The 16,826-nt window shown below is 42.2% G+C and overlaps 1 protein-coding gene across 6 annotated transcripts in view; it reads left to right on the top strand.

The window, feature by feature from the left end:
• Window positions 1-16,826, top strand: part of Iqsec2 (IQ motif and Sec7 domain 2) — an 81,055-nt gene that overhangs the window by 5,997 nt on the left and 58,232 nt on the right. For 4 of the 6 annotated variants that reach the window (XM_006528842.1, XM_006528848.3, XM_006528844.1 and 1 more), the window contains exon 2: window positions 16,755-16,784. The exons of the other annotated variants lie outside the window; for them this stretch is intronic. In XM_006528842.1, the coding sequence (XP_006528905.1) occupies window positions 16,755-16,784 (30 nt within the window). The remainder of the gene's footprint in view (window positions 1-16,754; window positions 16,785-16,826) is intronic. 6 annotated transcript variants of the gene reach the window in all.

The raw sequence follows: 16,826 nt of genomic DNA on the forward strand, positions 1-16,826 counted from the left end.
CCTGGGTCTTCTAGAAGAACGAAAAGTACTTTTAATTATTGAGCCATCTCCCAAGCCCTTGTTGGTCCTTCTTCATTTTTTTTAAAGATTTATTTATTTTTTATTATATGTAAGTACACTGTAGCTGTCCTCAGACATACCAGAAGAGTCCATTGGATCCCATTACAGATAGTTGTGAGCCATCATGTGGTTGCTGGGATTTGAACACAGGACCTTCGGAAGAACAGTCAGTGCTCTTAACCATTGAGCCATTTCACCAGCCCTTATTGGTTGTTCTTAATGCTCAGTTTATCCTTGGCGTTTGCAATGAGCAGATTATCCTTTTTATCTTCTTTTTAACCTTTTTTTTTTTAACTTTATGTATAGGGAAGTTTTGCCTGCACATCTGTGCTCAGTGTGCATTCTCTGCTTGTAGAGACCAGAAGAGGGCATCAGATCCCCTGGGACTGCAGTTACAGATTGTGGGTGCTGGAAATTAAACCTGGGTCCTCTGTAAGAGCAACTAATGCTATTAACCACTGAACCATCTCTCTAGCCCCAGGTCTAGCTTTTTACAATACCTCCGTAGTTGTTCACATCTTGTGCCTCCTACTAGCCTCTAAAACAGCAGTTCTCAATCTGTGGGTTGCAACTCCTTTGGGAGTTGCATATCAGCTATCCTGCATATCAGATATTTACATCACAATTCATAACAGTAGCAAAATTACAGTTATGAAGTAGCAACAAAATAATCTTATGGTTGGGGGTCACTGCAACATGAGGAGCTGTATTAAAGGGCCCCAGCATCAGGAAGGTTGGGAAACCCTGTGACTTAACTGACATGTATTGAGTACAAGTTTTGTATTGGATTCTGTGCTTGGTGCAGGGGGCATAACAAAGGGCCGAAGAACTTGGAAGTACTTTGCATAACACATAGCTGCCCAGTCAATTCTGAGTAAACACATGAATGTCTAATTAAGTCCTGGTGAGCTAATGGCCCAGTACCTCAGTTTTTCTTTATTCTGGACTCCTTTTGAGAGAAATGTCAACTTCAAAATTCTCTTGGCCTTTTCCACTTGCTCCCTGGAGGCATTTGGCTTATGACTTTCCTGCCTTTTACACCCAGTGGTCTCCCAATTCATATAGTGACAGAGAAGCAGGATTGGATGAGACTTTTAAAGATATACAGGCTGCCGGGCGTGGTGGCGCACACCTTTAGTCCCAGCACTTGGGAGACAGAGGCAGGCAGATTTTTGAGTTCGAGGCCAGCCTGGTCTACAGAGTGAGTTCCAGGACAGCCAGGGCTACACAGAGAAACTCTGTCTCGAAAAACCAAAAAACCCAAAACCCAAAAACCAACCAACCAAACAAAAATATACAGACCAACTGCTCATCATTGTATCTCCTTAGCATGCCATGTCTGTGTCATGCGACATTCTTGATCCTTGGAACAAAATCCTCTCCCTTGAGTGAACCAGGCAGTCCTGTACAGGACCTGTATGCAGTTCACCCAAGTCTGGTTACAAGTTGTTGATTTATAAATTTTTCCATTTCTTTTCCCCTTTTTGTTTCCATCCAGTCTTTATTGAGAAGATAACCAAGGCCACGCACAGCATCTTGGGGTGGGAATAGACTTGGCCTTTTTGGTTCCTTCCCTGGCAGGAGCCAGTGTCACAGGGAAGAAAGGTGAAGAGATGCCTTATTTCCTCCTTGGTGGGGATCGGCTAAGGCTAGACAAGAATAGATGATACTTCCCTGCCCCCTAGAGGCGAAATGCGACAAACACCGTGAAAACAGTCCTATCATATCTTAGCCAAAACAAAGATGGCTAGGCCAGTTATATGACTGATTGGGATTGTTCCTCTCATGCTTTAGATGTAAATGAACCACCACCATCACCCGAGAGGTACCCTTCACTCATAGAAGATGCATTTATGTGGCATTATGTGATCTTTTTTAGACTATAAGTTTCATTTATTTTTTTTGTTGGCGCATGGAAATAAGAGTGCAGTTGTATGGTTCTTGTGCTTTCTTAAAAGGTTAGTATGACTGTATATCCAGGTCTTATGATTTCCTACTGGATCTCAGGTTACAGTGTATTACACTCACCTGAATCAAATTGTCGTAGGGTCTCTATTGCTGTGAAGAGACACCATGACCACAGCAACTCTTATAAAGGAAAGCATTTAATCGAGGCTTGCTTATAGTTTCAGAAGGTTAGTCCATTATTGTCATGGCAGGAAGCATGGCATCATGCAAGCAGACTTGGTGCTGAAAGAGCCAATAGTTCTACACCTTGATCTGAAGGCAGCAGAAAGAGAACTGGCTTGAGCTTCTGAGACCTCAAAGCCTGATCCCTAGTGACGCACCTCCTTCAACAAAGCCAAGTACTCCAACAAGGCTACACCTCCTAATAGTGCCCTAATAGATCACTATGGGTCTATGGGGGTCATTTTCTCTTAAACCTCCACCCAAGCCAAGGTTTTCTTCTATATAATCATGTTAGAATTACTGTCATTAGAGATTATGGTGTAGTCCTTACTATGTGTAAGGGCCTGGGCTCACTTTCTGTTGTATTCCCTGAAGAATAATAAACATTTGCCATGAGGAAGAATTGTAAATAAATTAGTTATTTTCTCTTTAGGGTAGAGCTCAGTTTATTCCCAGCATTGGAAAAAAATTGCTGTTGTTATATATGATGTGATGTACCTAACTGGCACCTCACACAACTGCACATCTGCTGTGTTAGCCACTTCTTGAGTAACGCAATTCAGCTGTGCTTGTGAAAAATTGAATATGACAAAGCCAATCACAGCACACAGTACATGTTTGTTTATTGATAAACATCATTACTAACGATAGTTTTGTAAAGCTCTGTGCTATGTGAGGGGAAGGAGTAAGAGGCCATGTAAGCACTCCCCACAATTCTAAGAGAGAGGTTAACGAAGTGAATATTTGTGTGTCTGGTGCATGTGGCACCTTGTGCCCTTAACAAGTGGGCTTTGGTGTATTTGCACTGCATGGTTCTGGGCTCAGGGTGAAGAAAGCAGTTGTGGAAACAGATACAAATACAGTGGTATTCAATGTGATATTGCCAGAGGGACGGACAGGAAGTACCGTAAGGATTGGTGGCTGCCCAGACACATCAGGGAAGGCTTCCTACAGGAGGTGGTCTCTGAATGGAGGCTCAGAGGACAAGTTGGAGTTGTCTAGGTAAAAGAGGACTACACGTAGGTTGCTGGGAATTGGGGCCAAATGAGACGTTAAGGAAGGGGGAACAGCCTTCCATCCATGTATATCCATCCATGAAATAAGTGCAAAGAGAAGCAAGACATTTATCAGTCAAAGCAAACTAGAGCAGCACCTGAGAGACAGGGAGCTTTATCAAAAAGGAGGAGACCTTGGAGCATTGGTCATCCCAAATCATGAGGACATAAGAAATTTAGAGTTTTAAGCTAGGGAGAGAGGTGTCTGTTGCACAGTATATTGAAAGTCACATTTTGGAACAATCTCCCTAGAAGTGCAGGTCATAAGATAGACTTGAAAACATCTAGTGAAGAAGTCATATAACAATCTAGATGAGAGATGGTAAGATCTGCACTCCTATTCACAAAAGCCAAGATATGGAAGCAGTGCAGATGCCTATTAACAGATAAATCAAGAAAATGTGTATATATAAACAGTGCAGTTTTATTTACCCCTAAAAAGAAATAAGTAGTGTCATTTATAAGAAAAAATGAATAGAACTGGAAATCATGCTAAGCAAAATAAGCCAGACACAGAAAGACCATTTTGTATGTTTTTCTCATATGCAGAAACTGCATTAATATATAGATATAGATATAGATATAGATATAGATATAGATATAGATATAGATATAGATATAGATATAGATATAGATATAGATATAGATATAGATATATGTGGGCTAGGGAGATGGCATAGTGGATAAAATGCTTGTTGTGCAATTGTGAGGATCTGAGATAGGATTCCCAGCACCCACTAAAAAGCTGGGTGTTTTGGTGCACCCCTGTCATCCCAGCGCTGGGATGTGGAGACACCCCCCCTCCTCCCTGTAGGAGGATTCATGAATCTTGTCAGCTAGTCAGTCTAACCAGTCAGTGAGTTCCAAGTTCTGTGAGAGATCCTATCTCAAGGATAAGGTGAAGAGCTGATTCGGAAGACACTCAACATCAACCTCAGGCATGCCCACACACAACACACACACAGAGACAGACAGACACACACACACACACACACACACACACACACACACACACGTGCATACACAATTATATGTAACATGAAAGCAAAAATGGGACTATTTGCAGGGAAGAAGGGCACCAGTGAAGGGAGGAGAGAAATGTAAGAGAGCGCATTGGGGGCATGAATATGAGCAAAGGACAAGAGTCCACATGTGAATATTATATAATGAGCCTTTAGTCCCAGTACTGGAGAGGCAGAGGGAGGTGAATCTCAAGTTCCAGGACAGCCAAAGCCCTGTAGATAAAAATAAGAAAGGAAGGAAGAAAAAACCAGCCCAATGAAACTAATTTTAAAAAGAAAACAATTTGTTAAGATAGTAGATCTCATTAAAAGGAAAAAAAAAAAGACCTGCTCACTTGGGTGCCAGAGAGAGAATAGAAATGACACTAAATTCTTCACATACCATCACAGAAGGGAACAGAGCTCGCTGCCGGAGCTCAGAGAGATGGCAATCATTCATGATCAGCAGGGTTGTAAATGTCAGGTGTTGGAGCTGGAAGGGCCAGAAGTATGAGGCTAAAGGAGATTTACTTTGCAGGTGAGAAGACTGAGAACAGAAGAGACAAAAGACTGTTTAGGGCCATGCGAGGTGTGAGCAGGGGAGAGGTGTGAGCAGGGGAGAGCGGTCCTGACTGCAAGAGTCTCTCTAGTATTAATGCCAATGTTCAGAGCAGCTTCCCTCTAATGTGCTGTTTCCTGCTCTAAAATCTTAGGAAGGTGGAATTGTTTTGTGTTCTACTTATAGAAAACCCAAATGAAAGAAAGAGGAAAGCTAGGACGCCAAGAGACTAGGTGACTTGTTGGGGATGAAGCTTGAATGGTAGACTGGCCTTCTGCTCCATTTTGGCTCCTTAGGACCAAACTTCTTGCTGCTGGATTTTGTCTTGCTAGGATTTGTTTGGTGTATCTGAGGCAGCTCGGACGCAATTTCTGCCTTGATAGCCAGGCTTGGACACCTCCCCTCCTCCCTGTTTCAACTTTCATATAAAGGAGGGCTGTACTTTTGAGAAAGACAGACTTGTGTCTGAATATGAATCTGCTTCAGTGTGCTAGATGACCTCAGTGAAACCATTTTCTGTTTTATAAACTTTTATTTCCTGGTCTTTAAAATAGAATAACAACGCCCACTGCTCAGCGTTAACTGAGATCATTTGAATTGCAATGTCAGATGCTTGTATGTGCTCAATAAACAATCATTTTCATTCTCTTTCTGGATCCAGGACTAGGCCAAGCTTTGCTTTCCTGAAAATTGTATATTTTATCCTTGCTAATATGGGGCTGTTGGGATGTTCATTGTGTCTTCCTTTCTGCCTCAGCCACCAGTTGACTTGAAATATAGCTTGAACAACATCTGTTTTGATCTCTCTCTCTGTCTCTCTATCTCTGTCTCTCTGTCTCTCTCTCTGTGTGTCTCTCTCTGTCTCTCACACCTTCTTATTGTTTGGTTCAATTTCTGGTCTGCCCTTATCTGTGCTCTTGGAATAAGTAACCTTAAATCCTTCATGACTCCAGCAGGTATAAATAATTGCTGGATGTAAATAGTTTAGTAAATGGAAGGCTGGATGGGGTTTGGAATGGTAATGGTGATGTTTGAAGAGGGTGGTGCAGGCTGAGCTGGTTGAAAAGGCATCAGTATAGATGGCTGTAGGGAGCCAAAGTATTAGTTTAGAGCAGTGGTTCTCAACCTCCCTAACGCTGTGACCCTTTAATGCAGTTCCTCATGTTGTGGTGACCCCCAGCCATAACAGTATTTTCATTGCTACTTCATAACTGTATTTTTCTACTATTGTGAATCATAATGTAAATATCTATGTTTTCTGATGGTCTTAGGCAACTCATGTGAAAGGGACATCAGGACTCCCAAGTTGAGAAACCGATGGTTTAGAGTATCCAGTCCTGTGCCCACCTCTCTTGCTTCTTCCCTAAACAGAAGCAAACACTGGAGACCAGAACCTCATATCAGGAGAGTTATCACTGTCTGTGCTTGGTATGTACAGTATGAAAGACAGAGATCCCAGAAAAGGAAAGGGACTTGATTTTAGAATTTTAAAAAGCATTCCAGCCAATCAAGGTGGCACCCAGCTCAGCTGGGAGGCTGAGGCAGGAGGATTACTTGAGCGCAGAATTTCAAGACTAACCTGGCCAACACTATCAAGACCTTATCTCAAAAACAAGAGAAACAAAGTGAGCACAAATCAAAGCAGTGTATATATTCAATATTATTTTTTTATTTCTAACTGACATAGTAATTATATATGTTTATTACATACAGTGTGGCATTTTAATATATGTATATAATATGTGATCATCAAGTCAGGGTGCTTATTAAACTGTACTCAAACATTTATGTCTCTTTGTATTGGGAACATTAAAAACCCTCTCTACTAGCTAATTTGAAATATTCCAGTAGTTTTTGTCAACCATTGTTATACTACTGCACTATAGGACGATAAAAGGTATTCCTTCTGTCTGCTAGCACCTCTGTACCCAGGAATCATCTTCCCTCCATTCCCTTCTCACCCTTTTCAGTCTTGGTAAACATTATTCTGTTCTGTATTTCTGTGAGATTAACTTTTTTGTTTTAGCTTCTACGTATAAGTTAGATCATGTAGCATACACACACACTTTTAAATGACACTCAAGGAGTTGTAGAATAAAAAGCCCATGTCTTGTCGGGCACAATGGCATATGGCTGTAATCTCAGCTCTTGGGAGGCTAAGGGGGGGGGGAGCCAGGATAGTATACATAGGCGCTCCCATGCACCACTGGATATGGTCAGTTGGTCATTTAGCTTTTCTGGTAGTAACTTCATTTCTCTTTTTTATTATTATATTGTTCTCTCTCTCTCTTTCTTCTTCTTCTTCTTCTTCTTCTTCTTCTTCTTCTTCTTCTTCTTCTTCTTCTTCTTCAACATGCACTTATTTGTTGCATTCTTTCTTTGTCAGCTTCCTCCATTTCATCTTTTTGGTTTTCTTTTTCTAGAATGTTGGAAGTTGGACATACTAGATTGATTTGCTAGGCCACGTACCTTTTCTCTCCTATTTTCTGCCTTGCAGACTGTGAATGACTTCATATAAACTCTTATTCTTTGTATCTCCAGAATCGCTTGTCCATTCGCTGGTTTTGCTCAGTGATTCAACAGGGAGCTGATTGTTATAATGGATGTCTTTCAAAAGCCAAAATGAAAAGCAGTTTATTTGAGGCCACTAAAATGTCACTAGACACTCTAATCCATTTCTCATAGCTTAGTTCCTTTCTCCAGGAGCCCTGTGACATTTTGCCTTTGCGAGAATGCCAGGCAGCTTGTATTCTGAGTCTAGTACTTAGAGTGACTAGGAAGGAAGGAAGGAAGGAAGGAAGGAAGGAAGGAAGGAAGGAAGGATGGATTTTGTTGTTGTTGATGATGATGTATGTGTGCACGCACACACAAGCACTCACGTGTCATGGTGCACATGTGGAGATCAGAGCACAACTTTCAGGAGTCAGTTTTCTCATTACACTGTGCAGGGTCTAGGGAGCAAACTCAAGTCATTACACTTGTATGGCAGGTACCTTCACATGCTGAGCCATCTCCCTTGACCTGAAAGGATATTATTGTGGTTTTGAGCATAGCCTTTAACAGCTGAGCCATCTCTCCAGCCCCTGAAAAGATTGAAAAGATTTTATATGTTGTCAGTTTATCCCTTGTCTTTTGTCTCCCCCCCCCCCCCCGTTATATCTATTCTTCTTGATACATACCAAGGCTAAGTCTGGAATCTCTCTCGGTCTCTCATGACCCAAGTTGCTCCCTCCTCAACTGCAGCCTCCTCTGAGGTGTTCTTCAAGAGCCTTCAACTCCCTGAGTCCTCTTTTTAACTTGTTTTTGCTTTCAGAAACTTGTTGAAATCTCTTACTCACTGATGCTTCGCTCTCCCACCCTATTTCCTGATATGATCTCATACTTGCACTTTATTTTATTCCTTTACTTGTATTTTACTACAGTTCTGGAAGAGAGGCAATACATATTTATGCTCTTGAGTTATAGGCTTTGGCTCCAGCTAAGCCTGATTGAAACCAGAAATATTAGTAACTCCACATTCCCAGTAGCGTAGCTTGGATGGCCTCATCTTGACCCTATGTTACTATTGGTCAAAACCAGCGTCATGAACATTCCTTTAGCAGGCCTGGCACATCCCTTCTGTCAAGCTCCTCTCCCTAGACCTCAGGTGAAGAACAGATACCTGGGCTCTGTCTCCATCTGGCTATTGCATCCTTAGGAAGCCTTCAAACCTTCTCCTTCCCCTCGCTGGGTGCTCTGTCTGTGACTTGATAGGCTTCTGGTCTGCTGTGCACAATCACTCCAGGATTGGCTAAGTGCTTGAGGAGCAGCCCATCTTCACCTTGGTAGTGAAAGCAGGCGGGCCAGAGGTGATCCCCAAGCACACTGTAAGGGGTTAGAGGCTGAGTTTAGACTTTCTCAACAGAAGGCTTGCTCTAGCTGCCTACCCTTCTGCAGACACCGTTTCATCATGGCTGAACACTTACTCCTGTACGTCCAGCAGAAAAGGAGAAATGTAAGGCCAATAGAACCAATTCCATTTTCCTGTCCCCCTCCATTGATCTGCAATATTTGTATCCACCCCCACTTTCTTTTTGTGTGCGCCCCTCTTCTGCCCCTTCTAAAAGAGCTTGTTGTAGCTGGAGAGATAGATGGTTCAGCAGTTAAGAGCACTGGCTGCTCTTCCAAAGGACCTGAGTTTAATTCCCAGCTCACAACCATCTGTAACTGTAGTTTCAGGGGATCCATCTCCTTTTTCTGGCCTCTGAAGGTACCAGGTACCGCGTAGTACACAGACATACATACAGGCAAGCCACTCATACATATAGAACAAAAATAAATAAATATAAAATTAAATAAATAAATAAAAATAAAAGTGCCTGCTAAATGTTTCTGGTATAGGATACATTGGGCTATGCTATATGGAAGGGAGATGGGAGACAGGGGAGGAAGGAAGGCCAAGTCTGCAGGCTGGTATGAGAGATGAAGTGCCTCTTAGCTCTGCTGTGCCAGAAAGGAGCAAAAGTTGTGGCAGTTGAAGAAGTATTTGGTGTGCGTGTGTATGATGACACATGCTGAGTCAGGAGGCTGAAGCAGGAAGGCAACAAGTTCCCTACAAGCATTCAGTGCATAGCAAAGTCCTGTCCCAAAAACCCAAGCAATCATACAAGTACAGATTTTCAACTCGGACCCACCACTTATTAGCTGGGTGAGTGTGCATGAATCACATTGATCCACCAAGCGTCAGTTTCTAAACCCCATATGATGAGAACAACTACCTCGGACAGATGTTAGGACTACCTATCGCATGAGTCCCGGGCCATTGTAAACACATAATAAATAGTGGCATTGTTATTGTTTGGGTTATTGTATGTTTGGCTATGATATAGGCCAATAATGCTTGCTTGTTATATTTATTATGATTATATAATACTCGTTTAGGATGAAAAGGAGGCATTCCTTGTATGAAGCCTCCCTGGAGCTTCCCAGAAATTATAGGGCAATGTTTATATTCTCTTACCTAGTTTTTAAGTCTTCGGTTGTCGTCTTTGTTTTCCTCAAGACCTAAATATAAAGTGATCTTTGCCTCTTTAGTTCTGGAACATGATATTTAAGAAATGATAGCCATGTGTAGCGGTACATGCCTATAGTCCCAGCTCTTAGAAGGAAGAAATGGGAGGATCAGGATTTCCCAGGCAGCCAGAGCTACCTGGTGAAATCTCGTCTCAGAAAAATAAGAATAAATATAGACAAATATTTAGTCTAAAGTTTGAAGCAATCTTTACCATCACTACTGCCACTATCATCATCGTTATTATTATTTCAGACTTGTTCAGAGAGTTATGGTGAACAAGTCTGAAATAATAGAAATAGAAAACCTAATGGCCAACGACATTCTAGAAAGAGCCTTTATACATATGTATTTTTTTTTCTCTAGAAGCATTTAACATCTTTTTTTAACTCTCAGTATTCTGAAATGGTATAGCTGCATATCTTGAGGTGGGTCTCTGTTTTGTTGATCTTGTGGCCTCTCATCCCTTCAATTCTGGGAAACGGTCTTATACTGTGTCTTTGAGCATTTCCTTCCTGCTGTTTCCTCCGGCTTCTATTTCTGGAGCTCCTATTGTTAGACGGAGGAATTCCTCAATTAATCCTCTAATTTTCTTATCTTTTCCCTTCTGTCTTTCTCTTTCTTATGTTATCTTCTTTCCTAGGATATCTTTCCACCTTTTATCTTCTAATTCCACTGACCTTTTTATTCTGGCTCTCACTGTTTTTCCTTTTTAAAAAATAATCTATTTATTTATTTATTTCTATTTCATGTGAATTGGTGTTTTGCCTGCCTGCATGCATGTCTGAGTGTGAGGGTGTCAAATCTTGGAGTTACAGACAGTTGAGAGCTGCCATGCGGTTGCTGGGATTTGAACTCAGGACCTCTGGAAGAACAGCCAGCGCTCTTAACCGCTGAACCATCTCTATAGTCCCCTAATTATTTTTCACTCTTCAGATTTCTTTTTCTATTTTCATTGTCTTTGTGCCTTTCAGATTCCTTCTTAAGTTTGTTTTTTTGGTCCATCTGCCTCCAAGTTGGTGGTCTTTCTCACACAGCTTTGTAGCATATAGTACTTTGACTGCCTAGAACTTCATTGCCTTTAAAAATAACAATTTTTATTAAGGTTTATTTAATATAAAATAAAATATACCTAGCTTGTGGGTTGGAGCGGTGGATCAGCAGTTAAGAGCACCTGTTGCTCTTGCAGAGGACTCAGGCTCAGTTCCCAGCACCCACATGGCAATTTATAACCATCTATAACTACAGTTCTAGGGGATCTAGCATCCCTTTCTAGCCTCTGCCAGCACCAGGCACACACACAGTGCTCTTATATACGTGCAGTTAAAACATTCATACATATAAAAAAAATCTTAAAAACAGAAACCCTAACTTAAATGACTTTGGATGTTGCCGCTTTGAAACTAGTTCCCATGACACTACACAGGTGCACCCGACTTTGCTGTTGGAAGGAGGAGAGTAGCAGGAAGTTAGGGTACCAGCATTTCCCAGGGAAGATTCCTTTGCTTTTAGCTCTGTTTCACCCCATCTGCCACTGCACCTGGTGTTCTCAAATCCAAAGCGTCCGGTTGCTGGCCTGGTGCTGGAGGTGGAGAGAATCTGACTGGACAGCATTGAGGACAGCTTTGCAATCCTATATTTAGCCTTATACCTCACTCCACCTTTTGAGGTGTACAGTACCTCTAAATCCTGAGCACTGAAGGGGTTCTATAAGCAGCATGGTTTACTTCTGGTCAGCATCTTAGGCTTTCTCTTTCTGTCTCTTGTTGCCGTTATTTACTCACATTTTGGTGGGATTTGGGAATGGAGACAAATCAGGTTAATTAACTCATTGTGATTAGATGAACAGTCCTCTTTTTATCCTAAGCAACTGCTATTCATCTTCCATGACTCGTGTAGGCACCATATCCTCTAAAGAGTTTATGTTCATGTCCGTAGGGTGGGTTAAGGGCCCCTTCTCTGTTCTCCTGTGATATCCTCTTCTTCCCTCTCAGCCATTAATGAAATGGCCTATTTCAAGCATGACTAAGAGACATCTTCTAGTGGTCTGGAGCTATGCCTCATTTCTTCCCATAGCCCTAGCTTGGGATCATAGAAGTACCGAGTGAATATGTGTCACTGGAATGAATGAATGAATTTAGACATAGCTAGAGGGAATGATTATCTAGAAAGAGAAATAAGCTGTGTGCAGTTGGGCTGATATAAGGTTTGTTTCTTAAAGGCCATGTGTTCTTTAAAGCTGTGGTCAGGAAAGTCTATCTAAGCCCAATTTAAACCAATGGAAAACTATAGCTGCTTCTATTTTGTACATTCAGGGAATGGTTGACTATATCATGACAAATCAAAATAATGGTAATGAAGAATATGCACTTACGTGAGGAAACATGCAAAAGAAAACACAATGAAAATCATGCAGTGCAAAACCATTTTTTAAGATTTATTTATTTATATTTTATGTATATGAGAACACTGGTAGCTGTACAGATGGTTGTGAGCCACCATGTAGTTTCTGGGATTTGAACTCAGGACCTTCGGAAGAGCAGTCAGTGCTCTTAACTGCTGAGCTATCTCTCCAGGCGCAAAATCATTTTTACCTCCATGAAGAAATGCAGAGAAATAGAGCAACTGTTCAGGGTTGTTGCTGCCTCTGTGTGGTAATTATGCACACTTCTCTCCTCTCTTTCCCAAGGTTTTCATGGATTTTCTAATGGAAGAATGCATTCAGTGCACAGTTTTTAAAAAGCTATTCAGAACTGAAGATCAGTATACCGAAAGACCTAAGGATGAAATACCCCAATGGATATCCTGAGAATCAGTGCATTTGCTTAGTAGGGTTTGCAGTAAAAGGTGCACTGACCACAGATCCTGTAGTTCTTGGCCTGTGGGACATCCCTGAATTACAAAGCAGGACCTAGTGAAGGAAGCAAAAAGAGGAGGTTCTTGCTTTTTTTTTTCAATTTTTATTAGATATTTTCTTTATTTACATTTCAAATGCTATCCCAAAAGTCCCTATACCCTCCCCTCACCTGCCCTGCTCCCCTACCCACCCACTCCCACTTCTTGGCCCTGGCATTCCCCTGTACTGGGGCATATAAAGTTTGCAATACCAAGGAGCCTCTTTTCCCAATGATGGCCGACTAGGCCATCCTCTGCTACATATGCAGCTAGACACATGAGCTGTCTCTAGGGAGGGGGATACTGGCTAGTTCATATTGTTGTTCCACCTATAGGGCTGCAGACCCCTTCAGCAACTTGGGTACTTTCTCAAGCTCCAAAAGAGGAGGTTCTTGGGTCTTAGTTTACTACAAATCACAATATCATGCATGGACTGCCCCAAGAAACACAGGTCTGGGCTCCAAAGTTCAAAGACCCCTCCCCACAAACAAGTATCTGTGGAGCTAAGTTCATTAGGACCCCATCCCTTCTAAACTATACTCTGGGTATCTGGGGTCCCAAATTCCTTGTCCAGATTTCTCAAACTTTTAGCAATTGTATCGTCTTATTATCCAAGTCTACTTATTAGGCCCAAGTGTAGCCTAAGGAGCTGGGGAGGGGGAGCACAAAGAGGGTATGATATGCATGTGTACATGCAAACATACATAGATAGATGGATGGATAGATGATGGATGGATGGATGGATGGATAGATAGATAGATAGATAGATAGATAGATAGATACATAGGTAGATAGATAGGCAGATAGATACATAGATAGATAGATAGATAGATAGATAGATAGATGGATGGATGGATGGATGGATGGATGGATGGATGGATAGATAGATAGATAGATAGATAGATAGATAGATAGATAGATAGATAGATAGATAGATAAATAGGCAGATAGATATTTTTCTACACACAAAGGTGTGTCCCTGGGTCTTTGGTTCCACATGTGGACAGCTGAGTCTACTTGATAAGAGAAATAAACATTGGGGTTTTGAAGAAAGTAAATTTTTTGTTTGTTGTTCTTGAGACAGGGTTTATCTCCATAGCTTTGACTGTCCTGGAACTCTCTTTGCTGTCCTTAAACTCAGAGAGTCACCTGCCTCTGCCTCCCAAGTGCTGGGTTCAAAGGCATGTGGCATCACTGCCTGACAGAAAGCAAATGTTTTAAAGCTTAAAGAGTGCTTAGAACTCAACTAATACAGCTGCATCATTTTACAGATGAGGAACAAAGATTTAGAGAAGTGACTTACCAGAATTAACACTGCCTGCTACAGACCAAATCCTAACTTCCTACCACTTTACACTCCCTGGAGTAGGAAGCAGATTGACCATTTGTTATTCAAGGCAATGTTCCTCAAAAAGGTGCCAGATCACTCTATATTGATGTTTGTTGCCTTAGGTTTTCTATTGATGTGATAAAACCTTTTGGGGAGAAAAGGCTTTATTTCAGTTTATGCTTCTTTATCACAGCCCATCACTAAAGGAAATCAGAGCAGGAACTCAAGGCAGGAAGTGACACAGAGGCCATGGAGAACACTCTTTTCTGGCTTGCTCAGCCTGCTTTTCTATACATCCCAGGACTACCTGTCCAGGAGTGGCAGCACCCTACTAGGCTGTGCCTTCACACATCAATCATTAATCAAGAAAATGTCCCATAGACTTGACCTACAGGCCAATTTAATGGAGGCATTTTCTCAATTAAGATTCCCTCTTCCCAAATATGTCTAGGTTTGGGTCAAATTGACAAGAACTGACCAGCACAGTTGTTATCCATATACAACATACTGAATGCTTAGTGATAGATCCTTGAGATGGGATGCACCCTCACTTTGGATCTTATGGTGCTATAGCCTCCCAAATGAGGAAGAATTAGTCCAATGTGAGAAGATTTGACTAATACACTCTGCATCAGGACTTGGACACCCCCCCCAACCCCACTGCCATCTTGAGAAGTGTAACACATCACAGAAATACTTTGGAAGCAGAAATACTATGAATGGTACACAGTAGATGCTTGTTGGTTGTTCAGGATGATGATGATGATGATGATGCAGATGATGCAGATGATGCAATTGAACTCCTTGATCAGGTAGTTGTCTTTCCAGGTTAGAGCCTAGGGTATAGTCAACTGGATAAATGTATGCTGGGTTTTGAGATGGGTGCTTGTAAGGGAACCAGACTCTTTGGAGCAGGTGATTAATATTAGAGATGCTGAGGGTTTTCGCTCCCATTCTGTAGGCAGCTGGGGAGTCATTGAAGTTTGGCTAAGCACTTGATACTTGAGAATAACTGAGCTGGAATTCGGAAGCTGTCTTGTTGCTATAGATGCAGTGGAGAGTTTTAGTAACTGTGGTAAAATCTGCTGTGGCCTTGATTCACTGTTCCTTTATGGGGACAAAAAAGACAACAGGTTGGTACCACTGATCAGCTGAACATGCAACAGGTGTCAGGCACTTTAAGCCTCAAAGCCATTCCATGAAGGGAGGGATTCTTATCACTGCCCCCATACTGCCCCGTTTACTGAGTGAAAAAAATCTGAGGTTCTTAAATAGCAAGGTGATTTCTTCAGGATAATGTGGCTAGCAAGCAGTCAACTCAAGCAGGTAGACTCACCCGAGTAAAGACTGTACTTCAGCACCCTGATACTTGCCTGTCCTACCTTGCTGGAGCGCGCGTGCGTGTGTGTGTGTGTGTGTGTGTGTGTGTGTGCTTGAGAAGCAGCCAGAGACATCCAGGTTCAGATATTGCCTCTACTACTTACCATCCCTGTGACTTAGGCAAGCTACTTCATTTCTCTGAGTCTAAGCCTCAGTTTCCCCATTTGTAATACAAGGTTGCATATGTGTGCACACATGCGTGCACACATACTCAGTCTCTCAACAAATGCTCTTCTAAAATCATCCTCTCAACATAGATATGGATGATATCCACAGGAAACATAAGAATATATCTTGGCTCTCTCAGCTGAAGACAGAGCCTTATGTGTTTATCTCTATGCCTTTTACAGCTCAGCCTAGGAGAGGACCTGAGGTGTGGGGTAAAGAGGGAGGAAGGCTACTTTCCATACTCTCACACTTCCAGGGCCCCCAGTTTTCCTTTCTCTCCTCTTCTGGTCCCAATACAGTAGCTTCTCTGTCCTAACCTCCATCACACAAGTACATGTGCATACATACATACACACATACTGTCCATGTGACTAATCGCTTGTACAAGCATGTGCGCCTAGACAACACACACTCCCCTCGGGGAGGAGGAGTGAGAGAGGAGGTGAGTGGGCCTAGTGTTGCTCATTTCCTGGCTTTCCTCAGAGCTGGCCCTCACTCCATTTTCTTTCACCCTTCTTTTGCATCGGGGGCCATGCATAATGAAGAAGACGGTCAGTACAGTAGAAAGGAATCTAGCAGCTGACTCATTTACCCTCTCAGCTTGAGTCTGTTCATCTGGAAAATAAGCAGGTCGGACTAGGCAGTTGGCAAAGCCTCTTATATCTTGTTAATAATGTCTGGCATTTGTCTGCTTGGCTCCAAAGAGCTTAATCATCCCAAGAACTCTGTGAGGACAAATGGGGAAACTGAGGCTCAGACTCAGAGAAATGAAGTAGCTTGCCTAAGTCACAGGGATGGTAAGTAGTAGAGGCAATATCTGAACCTGGATGTCTCTGGCTGCTTCTCAAGCCACACTCCAAGGAAAACCACACTCATTATGAGCCCAGCTAGTTCTGTCTCCACACACCTTCAATGGCCCTTCGCTTGCTTACCTAGCTGACCAGTCCTTCTCCCTGTTGCTCCAACTGACTAAGCACTCACCATCATGGTCTTTGCACTTGCTGTTCTCCGTGCATGAATGAAACACGTGTGTGTTTTTATAACATACATTGGACCTCAACGTGGGGTAAGGGGGAAGAGTGGTGAACTTATATTGACTGTTGGGTTTTCCCCGTTTCTCTTTCAGATCTGATGGTGAGAATTCCAGAACAGTCAGGTCAGTTTCTTTAGTAGTACTTGGGGGATGGGGATGGGCCTG

This window comes from Mus musculus, chromosome X (genome assembly GCF_000001635.26).
Source record: "Mus musculus strain C57BL/6J chromosome X, GRCm38.p6 C57BL/6J".
Taxonomy (NCBI): Eukaryota; Metazoa; Chordata; class Mammalia; order Rodentia; family Muridae; genus Mus; species Mus musculus.